The 16,600-nt window shown below is 40.4% G+C and overlaps 1 protein-coding gene across 1 annotated transcript; it reads right to left on the reverse strand.

Annotated features, from left to right (window-relative positions):
- Positions 1-1,683: 1,683 nt before the first annotated feature.
- Positions 1,684-16,228, reverse strand: LOC122673372 (solute carrier family 22 member 9-like). Its single transcript, XM_043871101.1, is given in 9 exon segments — positions 1,684-1,905; positions 2,786-2,989; positions 3,450-3,558; positions 6,424-6,638; positions 7,866-7,981; positions 12,182-12,237; positions 12,240-12,304; positions 15,011-15,114; positions 15,734-16,228. Coding segments are annotated over 9 exon segments (1,332 nt in total). The 5' UTR covers positions 16,136-16,228; the 3' UTR covers positions 1,684-1,844.
- Positions 16,229-16,600: the final 372 nt, after the last annotated feature.

The raw sequence follows: 16,600 nt of genomic DNA on the forward strand, positions 1-16,600 counted from the left end.
ATTCTGAAAGAGATGGGAATACCAGACCATCTGACCTGCCTCTTGAGAAACCCGTATGCGGGTCAGGAAATAACAGTTAGAACTGGACATGGAACAACACACTGGTTCCAAATAAGAAAAGGAGTACATCAAGGCTGTATATTGTCATCCTGCTTATTTAACTTATATGTGGAGTACATCATGAGGAACGCTGGGCTGGAGGAAGCACAAGCTGGAATCAAGATTGCTGGGAGAAAGATCAATAACCTCAGATATGCAGATGGCACCACCGTTATGGCATAAAGTGAAGAAGAACTAAAGAGCCTCTTGATGAAAGTGAAAGAGGAGAGTGAAAAAGTGGCTTAAAGCTCAACTTTCAGAAAACTAAGATCATGGCATCTGGTCCCATCACTTCATGGCAAATAGATGGGGAAACAGTGGGAACAGTGGCTGACTTTAGTTTTTTGGGCTCCCAAATCACTGCAGATGGTGATTGCAGCCATGAAATTAAAAGATGCTTACTCCTTGGAAGGAAAGTTATGACCAACCTAGACAGCATATTAAAAAGCAGAGACATTACTTTGTCCACAAGATCCGTCTAGTCAAGGCTATGGTTTTTCCAGTGGTCACGTATGGATGTGAGAGTTGGACTGTGAAGAAAGCTGAGTGCCGAAGAATTGATGCTTTTGAACTGTGGTGTTGGAGAAGACTCTTGAGAGTCCCTTGGACTGCAAGGAGATCCAACCAGTCCATCCTAAAGGAGATCAGTCCTAGCTGTTCATTGGAAGGACTGATGTTGAAGCTGAAACTCCAATACTTTGGCTCCCTAATTGGAAGAGTCAACTCATTTGAAAAGACCCTGATGCTGGGAAAGATTGAGGGCAGGAGGAGAAGGGGACGACAGAGGATGAGATGGTTGGATGGCATCACCGTCTCAATGGACATGAGTTTGGGTAAACTCCGCAAGTTGGTGGTGGACAGGGAGGCCTGGTGTGCTGTTGTCCATGGGGTCGCAGAGTCAGACCAGACTGAGCGACTGAACAGAATTGAATGGAGTTACATTATTAGTCATTTAACTCTAAATAGTTATGCTATTTGTTGCATAATTCCTTATTTTACCCCAAATTTGTGATGCCAAAATTATATATTAAGTGTTACATCTGTGGTCTGTCTGGACTTTCTTTGATATGTAAATGCATCTACTCTTTTGACTATTGCATTTATAGTAAATGCTACTGTGAGTAGCAAATGCTACTCCATAGACTAGCCAGCACCCTCTCACCCCATGATCTCCTTTTTTTTGGGAATCATCTTGCTTATTATTAAATTGTAGGTAATTTAAAACTATTTTTCAAATTCTTCCAAAAGTATCTGGTTTTCATTGTACTTACTACATCAATTATTCTACTGATTAATTAGGGGAAGACTAGTTATTTTCAGTTCCATTCTACCTTCCTATTCAGAAACATGCTAATTATCTACAATTACACACATATTCAAAATCTTTAAAAAATATTATGGTTTTCTTCACTTAAAAAATTTTTTTCATTTATTTTTATTAGTTGGAGGCTAATTACTTTACAATATTGTAGTGGGTTTTGTCATACATTGACATGAATCAGCCATGGATTTACATGTATTCCCCATCCTGATCCCCCCTCCCACCTCCCTCTCTACCCAATCCCATTTTTTATTATGGTTAATCAGAGGTATTTTATAGTTCATAATTTAGTACCACAATTGTAAAAAATCAATTTTTTCTATTATATATTTATTTACTTTACAAAGGTTTCCAGCATCTTAACATCACCTCATTTTCCCTCTTTTTTTATGCTCTAGAATCAGCAGTTACTTAATGGAATTCCTTAAAACTGTGTCACTTGCATGAAGGCTTCTTCCTGCTTTGCTCTCCTTGAACATTTTCCCCTGGAAAAATTACAATGAAACCAACAAAGAAAAAATATCAAATAAGCATATATGTCTTGTATCCTCAGGGGCAAGCTTATCCTTTGCCAAACAGCATTGGTTATAAACTGTGAGCCCTGCCCCAAGGGTTGGAGTAAACTTTGTGAATGAAAGACCAAACTCCCGGAGCAAAATTTGGAAAGGAAGCTTTGATACTTTCTACTTTTACTTTTGGACATCTTTGCATTGGTCAAAAGAGTTTTTGGTAAAGGCAAATGGTACACAGAAAGTCATAGAATCATTTCCTAGTCTTCATCACTTAAAATCCCAATATTTACTACTCTCTCTTTTTGTAACATTTCATTTCCAGGGAAAGTCAGACGGTCCGAATCTCACAGGCAACACATAGGACTCTTTCCCCCGAGATACATCGTTATCTGTGGGAGCGGAGGGGCTCTTGTCTTCTCCTTGGTCTCCCTCAGGTCTTCAGTGACCTGGGAAGGTCACAGACCTACAGACACCAACAGTCTCAGAGAGCTTACTGCCCTCACTGGGCTGAGGTCTGCCAGGGTCTGAGGGATGAGAATCCGGTGTTTGGATCATGTTTGTGAAACACCTTCAGGGGTGTGTATGTCACACCAAGGCATCTAATTTTGGCTTCTTCACCTCTAAACCTACTGGTCATACTGATGTTGGTCTGGGTGATCCAGGGAAGCGTGGGGGAGTCCGAGGTCACTGTGGGGAGGGATGAGACTGTAGCTAAACCAAAGGCACTGATCACCTGGAAATAGCTTAGAGCTTAGCTTGTTTGGGGGACAGTGTCTCAACTCATGTTTTTCCCTCCTCGTCACAGACCCTGAGTGCACAGCTCCCCCAAGGGACGCTTAGAGGGTTTACTCACTCATTTTCCACATCCTGGATGGAGTCGGGCAGAGGTTTATTCCTGGTTTCGGGAAGGAGTAGGATGACAAGGCCACCAAGGATGGAGCAGACTCCATAGATGATCCAGGGCAGGTGTGGGGAATACACACTTAGGATCATCACGAGAGGAGCCAGGGCTGTCCCAGTAGCAGAAGCAAATCCTATGATTCCCAGAGCTGTTACCCTTGGGGTGTAAACAATAATCCAAGAAAGTCAGGTAAAAATCTACACTTGTAATTTTGTGATGTATTACTTTACTTTGATTATGGTAGATAGCATAGCAGTGCAGAAGGTTGACCACATATGGTTCCTTTTGAAATTTTTTCTTTAATTTTCCAGCAATTTTTTCCCTCAAATTCAAGTGCAGTTAAGTGCATTATGACCCAGTTTGATCATTAAGAATTACCGTTACTCATGACATCTTCCTTTCTTGTCATTCAGAAGATCACAGGAGATGTCGCACACGGAGACTATATCCAGTGTCTGGCAAAAACTTTAAATAATCTTTGGGTATAAATTGTTAGGTTTTTGTTATTACACTTGGTTACTTTTGATAACTAACCAATCTTAGTTTTCCTCCTCCAATAAGTGTCAGTTAGCTGGCAGAGGTCTGTTTTTCAAAGAGTATCCATGAATTTTCATACCTGAGTACAGTAGGAGTCAGTTCAAATGCATGAGAAAGACAGCTGGAGAATGCAGCACCAGAAACTCCTACTGCCAAAGTTGCTGTGACCACACGCAGGGTCTGCATGTCTGGAGAGAAGAAAACCAGTGAGGCTCAGGCAATCTGAGCTGAAGGAATTAGCATCTCCATAGTTACAAACGAGATAGAGATAATGAAATAGAGCCTGCACACACTGTTCATGTGTGATTAGTCCTGTCTGACTCTTTGCCACCCCATGGGCTATAGCCTGTCAGGCTCCTCTATCCATGGAGTTTTCCAGGCAAAGAACACTGGCTGATGTTTCCTACTCTATGACATCTTCCCAACCCAGGGATGGAAACTGTGTCTCCTGTGTCTCCTGCCAAGGCGGGTGGAGACTTTACCACTGCACAACTGGGAAGCCTGATCAAATGAAGAAGAGCTTATTGGAGCTGTTCTCTAGTGTAAAATACACAGAACAGAAACTACACAGAGGCTGAAAATGTGCGGTGTCTAATAGGCTGAGAAATGTGACTTAGCTACATTTTATGACTTACGGTGAATAAAAGGGTCTGAATTATTTCATCAACTGTCCCTGCCTCTCTGAGATTTGCCAGAAAAGGAGAGGGAAGGTGAGACCAGCAGAACTTGATTTCATTTATTTTCTCCAGTGTCTCCTCTGCCCCTCAGGTAGAATGTAGGATTGTCAAGTGAGCAATAACTGCGGGGTGTAAGATTCATCCATGTCTCAACAGATTAAAACCTAGGAGCTTTCACAATATTGACATGGACTAGTATTGCAGAGACACGACTGAGTGATTTCACTCTCACTTTTCACTTTTCTGCATTGGAGAAGGAAATGGCAACCCTCTCCAGTGTTCTTGCCTGGAGAATCCTAGGGACAGGGGAGCCTGGTGGGCTGCTGTCTATGGGGTCTCACAGAGTCGGACATGACTGAAGCGACTTAGCAGCAGCAGTATTGCAGAAGAGATTAATACAAGGACAGGACTCCTGTATTAATGGATAATCTGGAGAGTGTCTTTATCTAGGACAATGTTTCAATAGTCAAATATAAGAATCTCTATTGGGAAAATAGTCTGATATTGGAAACAACAGAAGGGAAATTTCAGAGAGTCTGTTTTCTATGCCTACATGTCCTTCCCTGCGAGGAAATTTCATTATGAGTGCTACAATACTGGGAGTGGGCTGTGTCATTATGTAGCAAACTTGCATCACTGCTAATATTCAAGGTGAGCAGTGGAACCCCAACAATCTGGGATCCCATAAAGTGCATCCCTGCACTGGGAGTTAGGTGAAGCATGTGAACAGCTGGGTTTCCCTCTTCGTTACATATGATCATTCAGTTTAGTAAAATAGATTGTAAGACAGGCTGTTAACTGCTTTCTGCCTTGTTACTACTATTCTCTTCTCTGCTTGAAGACAGGGAATTTTATTTTCTTGAAGTTAAGATGACACCCCTAAACTAGAGTTGCCCTAATGGTGACCAGACATGAGACATATAAGTAGTTATATAGAGATCAGAGGATACATTTTCAGTGAAGCTACAGAACCAAGAAAGAGCTTGTGGAAGTGATAGTCAGAGGAAGTGACAGTATTGTGTCCTCACATGAGAGCCTATTACAAGGTCTAGACCCACCTTGCTTACTGTGTAAAGTATGATTGGCCAAAGGTGGCTCGGGGTAAAGGATTTGCCTGTAATGCAGGAGACACAGGTTCAATCCCTGGGATGGGACAATCCCCTGGAGAAGGAAATGGCAACCTACTCCAGTATTCTTGCCTGGGAAATCCCAAGGACAGAGGAACCTGGTGGGCTGCAGTCTATGGGGCTACAGTCTATGAAGTCGTAAACAGTTGGACACAACTTAGTCAGTAAACCAACACCACTAAATGATTAATTACTGTCCTAGAGTAACTGCCAATCATAGATGGCACCAGTTTCCAGATATTTCTCAGATGTGATGAATACAATCATATGTCTGAGCCGACTTTAATTATGTTTGATTCTGTAGGGGAGCAAAACTCACCACCCCAAAATGTGTCTCTTTGGCATGAAGGTTAATTTAGGTTGGTTAGTTTTGAGAAATAGAAGATTCAGGAAGTCTTTCTTTTTACTTCCCCCTTAGCTGATGAAAGAATTTAGGTAAAGGGCTTAGTCCTGGAATAGACCTAACACTAGAAATGTCTGCAGACAACATGGGCTAGGTATGGTGGGGGAAACTCAGCGGGGCCCAGAGACCAGCATCCACTCTATGTCCCATTGTTTCTACATGGCCAAGCGAACACTTGTTTACCAAACATCTTTTCCATCTCCAGGCGAATTGCCTTCCTCCCCTTTGAAGTCCTAAACCACCACCCCTCAACATCCTATTTTTCTCTTTTGTTTTTAGCTGAAGATGGTATTGAAGGTGGGGGCTTTGTCTATTTTGATAGGTTACTCAATTTTGCCTGGGTCTCATGCTTCCCTGGCGACTCAGTCAGTAAAGAATCTGCCTACAATATGGGACCTGGGTTCGATCCCTGGGTCAGGAAGTTTCCCTGGAGAAAGGAATGGCTACTCACTCCAGTATTCTTGCCTGGAGAATTCCAGGGACAGAGGCTTCAGTTCATGGGGTTGCAAAGAGTCGGACCCTCCCGCGTAATTAACACTTTCACTTTCCCATGTTTATACACGTTATTAAACTTTTGTTTGATTTTCTTCTGTTAGTTTGTCTCATGTCAATTTAATTCTTAGTCCAGACAGAAGAACTTAAAAGGGCAGAGGAGAATTACTTTCTTCTGACAGTTCTTTTCCCAGCAATGTAAGTGCAGAAGCTTTACTAACCCCCTAGATTGGTTTCAGGGAATCCTTAGAACACAGTGTTGCTTTCCTTCTGGTTTTAGCTAGGTGTGATCCATATAGTTCCTGAGGGGAGGATGCTGAGAAACCTATTTTTCATGCTGAGTTATTTTCTCACCTTGGGGTATGAAGATCAGGAGAAGAATGGAGACAGTCAGCAGGAATATGAAAACCATCTGGCTTACTCTGCGATCCAGGTGAATCAGTGCTAAAACTGCAGCATAATTGCCTCTAAGTTGGACTATGTCAAAGAGAATTTGGAGTAGGAAAATGTCTTCCCCCACAAACTGGAGGTGGAGGAATAGGCCAAAAACTGGTATGGTGGTTAGAAGTCTGTGGGTGGACAAAAGAGCTAAGACAGATGTCATGAGTTTAGATTCTCCAATCATAATCTCCAATAATGATATTGTGCCAGTAAGCTAAGGCTTGGTGTTAGAGTATTCAGACATGGTCTGATTTGTAGAATATTTCAATTTTGATTATACTGTAAAATTTTCTGTATTTTTGATTCACTGGAAGAAGGGGCCTTGATCGTGGAGAGTCTGCCTCTTCCAGGGCTCACTGATAAGGTGGCAAACTGCTCCCCTGTGAGTATACCTTTGATATAAAAACCACCAATCCAGGGCCCACATCCCCAAGCATCCCCTTTATCAAACTCTCACACCAAGCCAATATTCTCCCTGCCCTAAGTAGCTCCAGGGTCAGGTGTTGGACACTCAGAGCCATCTCTATAGCACAGATCCTGCTGAAATTATTCAAACAGTCCAACCCTCAGCTTACTCAAGATACATAACCTCCTCTCATTCCCTCCCACAAAACCCCAATAAAGGCTTGGGGCCATCCTCTTCCGACTGACCCAGGTGCTTCCCTGCATGGCCCCATCTGGCTTGTCACATACTTCCTCTTTCTAGGGATTTGTGAGTAAAACTTCCTTCATGACAGTCATTTCCAAGTTTGCATGTCTTAACATACCTGGTTAAAACAAATCTTGGGGACTTTATAAAAACAATTTCCTTGTGAGGTGATGATTTAAAAATTATCACAAAATAATTATATGATGATGGAAGTCATAATTATTATTACACTTTTGGGGGGAATGCAGGGAGTTTTGTTACGGAGGAGACATAATGGGGCCTTCCAGAATTTTAGCTTTTTTTCTAAACCTTGATCTGGGTGATGGTTATATACTTATATATGGAACTATTCATTGAACTGCATGCATCTGAACACCTTACTTTTTGTTTATAGTTTTACTTCACTGAACATGAAAACAAGTGAAGAAACTTATAGCCAAGATCTGTGCCATGATTGACATTCTCAGCAACATCTTTAGTGATAAGCCTTTAGGGTGATGTGATAAATAGAACTCCTCACTGTATGATTGGTTCTGTGTCTGTCTTTTCATAACCCTTTTACTTTCTCCAAACCTAGCAACCATGTTCTTGACTTCTTCATGCTTAATCTCAAATCTGTCTCTTTAGCATGTTATAGATGCTGAAATAACAAATACAATCACATCTTCACTATTTTAACATCCCTCATGCATTGTGTGAAGCCCACCTCACAAAGGACAGGAGACAGATCCTTTTACTCAGGTTGGGTGTGCGGAACAAGTCAAACACAGACGGTTTGGTCTGTGCTGCCTCCAGCTCCTCATGCATGGCGGATCTCAGGACCTTTGAAACAGTAACAAACTATTCGGTTGTCATGCAATGGTAGGCAGTATGAGGCCCCCAACAGATGACTCCCCTTTGTTTCTACTGGAAAATATAGCCACTGAGGATGTAATGATGAGTAATGAAGATGTAAAGTGCTATGAATGGAAAATCAGGGAGGTAAGGGGAAATTGTGCAGTGACAAGGACATTTCAATAAGAGACTCAGTTTGCCTGCTGGGCATCAAAAGGGATGTCAAGGTTATAGATTTAGGTCAGGAAGGGGCTAAAAAAAGAGTTATTGGATTTAGGTTCGAAGTTTCACTTGTACCAGAGGGGCATGAAGGTCTGGCATTGAGCTTGCTTCTCAGGTGACTGTTGGCAGAATTTTTTTTTTTTTCCAGGAAGAAAGAGAATAATTTCCTTGAGAGACTTAATTTTGGCTCTTGGGTTAGCCTCTTTCAGGGAAACCCTAGCATGTTGTGCCTCCATGAATGAGATGCCTAGAACTAAATCTGAGGACAAAAATCAGGGGCGATATTGGAGTAGTATGATTTACACCCAGACTTTATTACCTGTCATTATGCAATAGCTTTACTAAATGCTAAATGTACAGTTTAATGAAGGTAATAGGACATCTCTAAGCCTCAATTTCTTTCTCATTAAAAAGATGACTAGGAATAAGAAAATGTGTGCACTTAGTTGCTGAGTTGTGTCTGACTCTTTGCAATCCCATGGACTGTAGCCCACCAGGCTCCTCTGTCCACAGGATTTCCTAGGTAAGAACACTGGAGTGGGTTGCCATTTCCTTTTCCAGAGGCTCTTCCCCACCCAGGGATCGAACCTGCTGCTCCTGCTGCATCTCCTGCATTGCAGGTGAATTCTTCACTGCTGAGTCAACGGGGAAACCCCAAGAAATGTGACAACCTACACAATGAGAAAAAATATTTGCAAATTATGTATCTGATAAGGGATTAAAATCTAAAACATGTAAAGGACTCATTCAACTCAATAGCAAAAAGCCAAACAATCCAATTAAAAAATGAGAAGAGTGTCTGAATATACATTTTCTTCAAGGAAGATATACAGATGGTTAATAGATACATGAAAAAGTGTTCAACATCCCTAATCACTGAAAGTGAAAGTGAAAAGTTAGTCATGTCCGACCCTATACAGTCCGTGGAATTCTCCAGGCCAGGATACTGGAGTTGGTAGCCGTTCCTTTCTCCAGGCGATCTTCCCAACCCAGGGATGGAACCCAGGTCTCCCACATTGCAGGCAGATTCTCTATCAGCTGAGTTACCAGGGAAGCCCCTCCCTAATCATTAGGGAAATGCAAATAAAAATTACAGTGATATATAATCTGTTGTAATGGCTATCATTTAAATGATAAGAAATGTCAAGTATTGGCAAGAATGTGGAGAGAAGGGAACTCTTGTATACTGTTGGTGGGAATGTAAATTAGTGCAGCCAGTATAGAAAAAAGCATAGAGGTTCATAAAAAATTAAAAAGAGAACTACCATATGATCCAGCAATTCCACTTGTGGGAATTTATCTGAAGAAAATGAAAACATTAACTTAAAAAAGTATCTGCACCCTCATGTTCACTGCAGCATTATTTATAATAGCCAAGATAGGGAAACAGTCTAAGTGTCCATTAATGGATGAATGGATAAAGAAAATGTAGCTTATATATCTAATGGAATATTATTTAGCCATAAAAAGAAGGAAATCTTGCCATTTCTGACAACATGGATGGACCTTTAAGCAATTATGCTAAGTGAAACAAGCCAGACAAAGAAAGACAAATATCATATGATCTCACTTACATGTAGAATCTAAAAACATAACAAAACCAAGCTCATAGATACAGAGAATAGACTAGTGTTTGCCAAAGGTAGGGTTTAAGGGGTAGGTGGGTGAAATGGGTCAAGGAGGTTAAAAGATACTAACTTGCAGTTAGAAAATATAAAAGTCCTGGGGGTGTAGTATGCACCATGGTGAATATAGTTAGTAACACTGTATTGCATATTTGAAAAGTTTCTAAGAGAGTAGATCTTAAAATTTCTTTTTACAAGAAAAAAAAATGTAACCATGTGATGATAGATGCTAACTAGACTTATTGTGGTGATCATTTTGCAATATATACAAATGTTGAATCCTTATGTTTACATCTGAAACTATTATAATATTATATGACACTTACACCTCAGAAAAAGGAATCAGGATCAGAAAAAATAGGAGGGGAAGAAATGCCTCTCTCACAAGGATTTCCAAGGCTGTACAGAAGCCACAAGTGTACACATGAAATTCCATCTCACATGGTTCAGGCAGTTATTGATTTATTAATTATTCAAATACTATTAGCCCCATTGTCATCCCACCTCCACAAATAAAATGATACCACCAAATTCGTTAGAAAAATTTCATGGTAAAGGGGATTCAGAGAATTGAAAGGCCACCCTTCTTGGAAATCTGGAGTAGTCAATTGATCGGTATTGATATAAAGTGGAGCAGCTTTAAGCTAGAAGGATTTTTCAGAGCAGATGTGTTTGGCTACCCATCAGATGGATTAAACAGGACAAAGATCACAAATTTCTAAACTATCTTTACAAAATAAAACAATTAAATGAAAGCCCATTAGCTATCCATTCATTCAAATGTAGTTTAAGGTACTCTTGCATAAACTACACTTTAACTGCTACTCATGTGCCATGCTATTTTTGTTCCCTGTTGTCACTGAGCTGATTGTCAGTTGTCATTCTTGATTATGAATTGCTCTTTTCTTGCTTCCAGCTAATATAACTTATTTTTGTATCTGCCTGGGCCTGTAGGTATTTAAGCTTTCTTCCTTTGTATTGGGCCAGAAGAATTGAATTTCAGAGCCCCACCCAAATTTCAAGGTTCACTTCCCTCATTTTTTTTTTTTTTAAGCACAAGCCAACACTTTCCCATTCATATCAAGAACCCTCAGTGCCGCTGTCTCTGTAATGGCTTCATCTCTGGGGAAACTGGTTTCTTCTCACCATCTTCAGTGGGCTCTTAATTCTCAGGAGTGTTCTCCTTTTTCTTATTTGAAACCTTCTAGAGGACCTCTGGAGAAGGAAATGACAACCTACTCCTGTATTGTTGCCTGAAGAATCCCATGGACAGAGGAGCCTTGCAGCCATACGGTTGCAAGATACAGCTTAGCAACTAAACCACCACCACCACCCAAAGGACCTCTTCATTTTTCTAGGACTGTAGGAACCTCTATTTTATGTGTGATTACATGTTTACATTCATGTTTTATTCCTCCTTTTTGAGTGCCTAACTTTTAATTTGCTCTTTTATCAGTGAAAAGGGGTAGATGTTTTATTCCTTGTCTCTGTTAGCATTCTTTACAGTCTCTGATCATTTTAAACATTTAGATTAAAAAGTGTCTATTAATTTTCTGTCTCATACTAATAGGACAGCTCCTTGAAGGCTGGGACTCTGACTTATTCTATTATTTATGATCTGGCATGATGCCTGGCACAATTTAATTTTTCAATACACACTTTATATATGTGCATGACATGAAGAATGATTTAACTAATGATCTGAAACAGTATCTACCTTCTATGCCTAGGAGAGAAAATAAGATGAAAGCTTCTCTGAGACATTTTGGCTCATTTCTGCTCTTGGAACTTGTAATGTAGAATGTAAACGGTACACAATGTGGATTTTCATGATGGTGGTCACACCATACTTGCTGGGACAGAACAGAACCTGCCACAGGTGGGTGCTCACTAAATAGACCATGAAAGAGGGTGCGTGGATGAATGAACTGACAGCAGAACCTCCTTGTTCTCTATTCTGTATGGTCTCTAATCCTTCTTGCCATTACCTTTGCTGCTCTGAAAAATGGTCGTCAGAACATTAATTAGAAAAGAATGGATTTTTAAAAATTACTTTCTCTTACATAGACTGAGACCAAAACACAGTCTTCATTATTATTATTGCTCAGTGCTTTCTGCTTCCATTGACTAAGATATGTGTCCAGTCCTTTAGCAACTGCATATCCTTCTCTAATTTTAGCTCAAATGATGTTGACACTCTTTGAAAACCAGGATGATAAGGTCAGAAGACCCACAACCACACCTGTGATCTTACCTGACATTCTTCTTACAGATACTACCTATCTATAGACGTTAGGTTATATCTTCCCTATATTCCACAACCACCTCTCAGCCTCCTCACCTCCATGGTTAGGGTGTCTCCAACATTCTTCCTTCCATTCCTGTGTGCACTTTTTAAAGTTCCTTCAAGCCCTCCTCGGGTCTGTTGGTGATAATCAGCCACCGAGCAGACTCTGCCAGCCACCTAGTCAAAGAGGACAGGGTACAACTAACTCGCATTTCCCTTTTTTTCATATAACTTTTATCCACAATTATGAAGGGGTTCGGGATGTGCTATAGAAAAAAACGATGCTTTGGTATATTGGTTATTTTGAGCTGAAGGCACTGCACTCGAGAAGTGGAAGATCCAGGAAGAGAACTCTCTGACCTCCCCCTTTCTACCTAAAAGTAGGTCATAAAATTTCCCCTGAGAAAGATGCCCAAAGGCTGGGAAGTGATGCCCAAACAGACCTATACAAACAAACTTACTGAAACCACTCTTACTTTTTCTTAGTTTTTCCATAAGCTTTCTAGTAACTATCCCATAAATTACTGCCCTTTCCTCTTTGTCTTGTCACATACTCACAGCTTATTGCTTTTAATGTGAAAAGGCATATAAGCGTTTGGGCTTAATGGCTTCTTTGGGTTTTAATTTTCCTTTTGAAGACTCATTTATACATGTAAAACTATTAAATACATTTGTGTGCATTTCTCCTGTTAACCTCTCTTGTGTCCAAGGTTACCCACAGAATATAAGAAGGTAGAAGAAAGTTTTTCCTCCCTTGTAGATGTCTTTTCCCTCCCATCTAATACTCATCACTAATAGGTTATACCAGAAAATAAAAATTTACTCCTCCTGTACCATGACAAAGAAAATGCAAGGATGACACAGACAGGAGGTTTATTGACTCCCCTCTTATTCAGGAGATGTGCCAATTTTATCAAATAAAAGTATAATGTGCTTAGCTAAATTTTTAATCAAACAAACTGAATAACTCCAATAAATATTTTGGACATACTTATACTAAAATTTTATTTGCTATTTATCTGAAATTTGAATTTGATGAAATAGCCTACATTTCATCCAGTTAGCACGTAAAAATACAGAACTCTCAGATACATGGAAATTTCACACAAACAATGAATAATTTTCACTGTAACTACATGTCATGTAACATTTGGCATGTTATTATACAACAATATTTGTTGCCTATTTGAAATTCAAATTTAATTTCATGTCCATAATATTATTTGGCCACCCTGTCTATTTAGCCTGTTGAATTGCACAGATTAGTAGAGTACATGCTCAAGGGTTGAGCAAAGACCAAACAGAATTCAAGTGTCCTGATTCCATGCTTCTTTCTTTCTTTCTTTTATTTTTCAGAAGTTTTATTTATTTATTTTAATTTTTGGCCACCCCCTGCCGCATGCGGTATCTTAGTTCCCTGACCAGGGATTGAACCTGCACTCCTTGCATTGGAAGGTGGGGGTCTTAACTACTGGACTGCTGGGGAATTCCCGTGCTTCTTTCATTCTAGGACCTTCTAATACTCAGGGAGAGCTTATACCTTGAAAACAGAAAGCTGACAAATAATGGCACAGAAAACACCAGTTGAAGGGTGCACCAGTCTCGAATGGCAAAAGCCAGACCTCCTAAGAGTATTTGTGCAGCACCACTGGCACAGATTACTAGTGCTGTTCCCAAGGTTTGGAATCAGGGCGCCATCCACTCTAAAACTGAAAGAAAATACAAACAGAATTTTGACCTCAAGCAAAGGTGGAATGTCACCATCACAGTCAAGTCAAATTGTACAATATCCAAAGTGCTGACTTACCAAGTATAGTAATGTTTGCTATTATGGTTGGGACAGGAAGCCCAGCCAAGAAGCATGGTGAGCAGTAAACGAGGAAGGTGGGGGCAATGACTGCAGAGGTGTCAGCAATGGCAAGCTGGAGCAAACATCACCTGAGCGTCGTCTTTCGCCCAAACCTGAGAATCAAGTACAGGTCAGAATATGGGGCCGATAGCAATATATTGTAAACATACGTGACGAAAGGGCACATTGTGAAATTTAGGGAATGTTTTAACAAGTGAAACTTCACACTTGAAACCTAAAAGAATCAACAACAGATCTCAGAAGCAGCCTTCTTGTTCATAACCTGAGCATAACAAAGTGTCTTCTCTACTCTGTTACTAGTGAATCTTCAACAGCAATTGAAACCAAATAAGACAGCCTGCAATATTAGAAATTTTCACACATCATAAATATTTCTTGTGCCAACAGATGTATTTGGCATAGTAAGATGTCTTTTTAGCATCCAGAACACAGTGGATTTAGGGACTCTAGGACCCTGCAGGCTAAGGCTAAACTGATGTGAAACATCTCCTGTTTTTAATTTCTAGTTTCGTACTGTGGTCAGAAAAGATTCTTGTTATGATTTTAATAGTCTAAATTTTCTAAGACTTATTTTCTAAGAAGCCACCGTCATCCATCCCATAGAGTCCAGGAAGGACTGAACATGGCAGCCCTAACCAAGGCCAACAAAGCCATTTTCCACATCTGTGTCTTCACACAGGCTGAGTCTCATGCCATGAGGCATCTTCTCTGTTTCCATAGATAACTCTTTCTCATGCTCCTAAACCACATGTTACCGCACCTCCTTTCTACATCCTGTCCTGCTGTGCTTCCAGATCTGATGGAAATATCATTATTGTGTTTAGTATACAAAACTTAATGTTGAAAAAACAGCATTCACCACACTGATTAATTCTCTGTGTTTCTAAAAGATTGGAGGCCGGGGTAGCTCTAGGATGGTGAAGTTTGTGATATTTATTCATTAATGAAAGAATGATTCTTGAATTAATAAAAATACCCAGGAATAAGAAAAGCTATTATCTAGAGATACTCACTTGTCTGATAAATAATTATACATGATGCTTCCAACAAGCATTCCAGCCACGAGTAGGAATTTAGCCACTGAGTTCAGTGACTGATAATCATACATCAGGTCCCGCTGGAAGAGAAGGAGAACCAGCAAAGGAGAGCTCCATAGCATCTTATAAGCCCTCAGTGGAAACACCTTAATATTACTTGCAAATTTAATATCAGGCCTCTACCTTCTTCTTAATCTTCCATTTCTGCATTAGCTGATCTTCTCATTCAGACTTCAGTTTAAACATTAATTTTTTGGAGAAGCCTCCTCTCAATCTGTTCTATTAAGTTCTATTAATGCCCTGTTTCACTCCATACTAACTGATTCTAAATCTTGGCCACAGAGTGCAGTGATTTGAGTTTTAAGAATTTATCGATGCCTGAATTTTGCCACAGGTGTTCTTATATGATAGTTCTGAGGTAGTCTTGGGCATAGAGATTTTTGTTAAGCTTCCAGATGTCTCTAACTCACTACCAAATATCATGTAATACTTGCTTAAACCTGGTCTTCCTAAGAATAAAAGCATTGTGAATGCAGGGTTCATGTCTATTTCTGAATCCATCATTTAACAGAGAAGTAATTAATGTTTGCCAAAACAACAAAGAACAAACACCTACCTAGTGTTAGAAGCATGTTCATTCCTCTGTTACCACTAAACACTCAGACCATGTACTCACAAGAGGTAAATGAAGACTCTTACCTCAGTCACGATGGTGGAGGAGAAGGTACTTTGGTCATACACCCAGCCGTCCACACAGGGTTCCATGTCCAGCTCTCTCATGTTGGTGAAGGTCCCATTCAGGTGAAGGAACTGCCGCTGGGGGTGACTGAAGCGATGACACTTCTCTGGCCTCAGGTTTGAGTCCAGTGGGATGGAGATTCTCAGGAGGGCATCTTGACTGAGGGTCCCACTGTCATTAGCAGAGTCAGTGTCTTTGTCCAAGATGTGGACCCAGCAGCGATGACCAGGGATGGCTGCAGTGAAGTTCTCCAGTAGGATGTGAGGGCTGACTATGAGGCTGGAGACACAAAGGAAAACCATCTGAAGGATCTGGAATCTCCCCAGGCCTCCAACTTGGTCCAGAAGGTCCTGAAAGGCCATCAAGGCTGAGCAGGTGACCCCTAAGAAGAGGCAAAATGACTATCCAGGAAAGTTCAAAAGAAAAAATGTTTCTAGGTGCAATGTCACAGTATGTGTGTGTTAATCCTGACTGCACTTTTTTCTCAATTGGCCCTGTCTCACCTCTAAAGCTGGGCCATAGAAGCTGCTTCTCCAAGTTGTTGGAGGGTCAGGAAGGTAGCTGGTTTCATTAACTCACAGAGAGAAATATTTTGCTGAGGTAACTTTAGCAGTTGACAATTAAATCTGTTAAGAGTGTACTTTGTAAAAATTTTGTACTGAGCAATACCATGAAGTCAGCATTGGACTCTGAATTACAATATTGGGCTTTGGACTTTGCTGAAAGAACTGTAATAAATCTGTTAAACGATTTGCAGTTCTTCCCAGAAAACATAATTTGTGAGACACAAGAGTGAAATGCATTTGATTTTTTTTAAAAGAACAGAA

This window comes from Cervus elaphus, chromosome 2, assembly GCF_910594005.1.
Source record: "Cervus elaphus chromosome 2, mCerEla1.1, whole genome shotgun sequence".
NCBI classification, from domain to species: domain Eukaryota; kingdom Metazoa; phylum Chordata; class Mammalia; order Artiodactyla; family Cervidae; genus Cervus; species Cervus elaphus.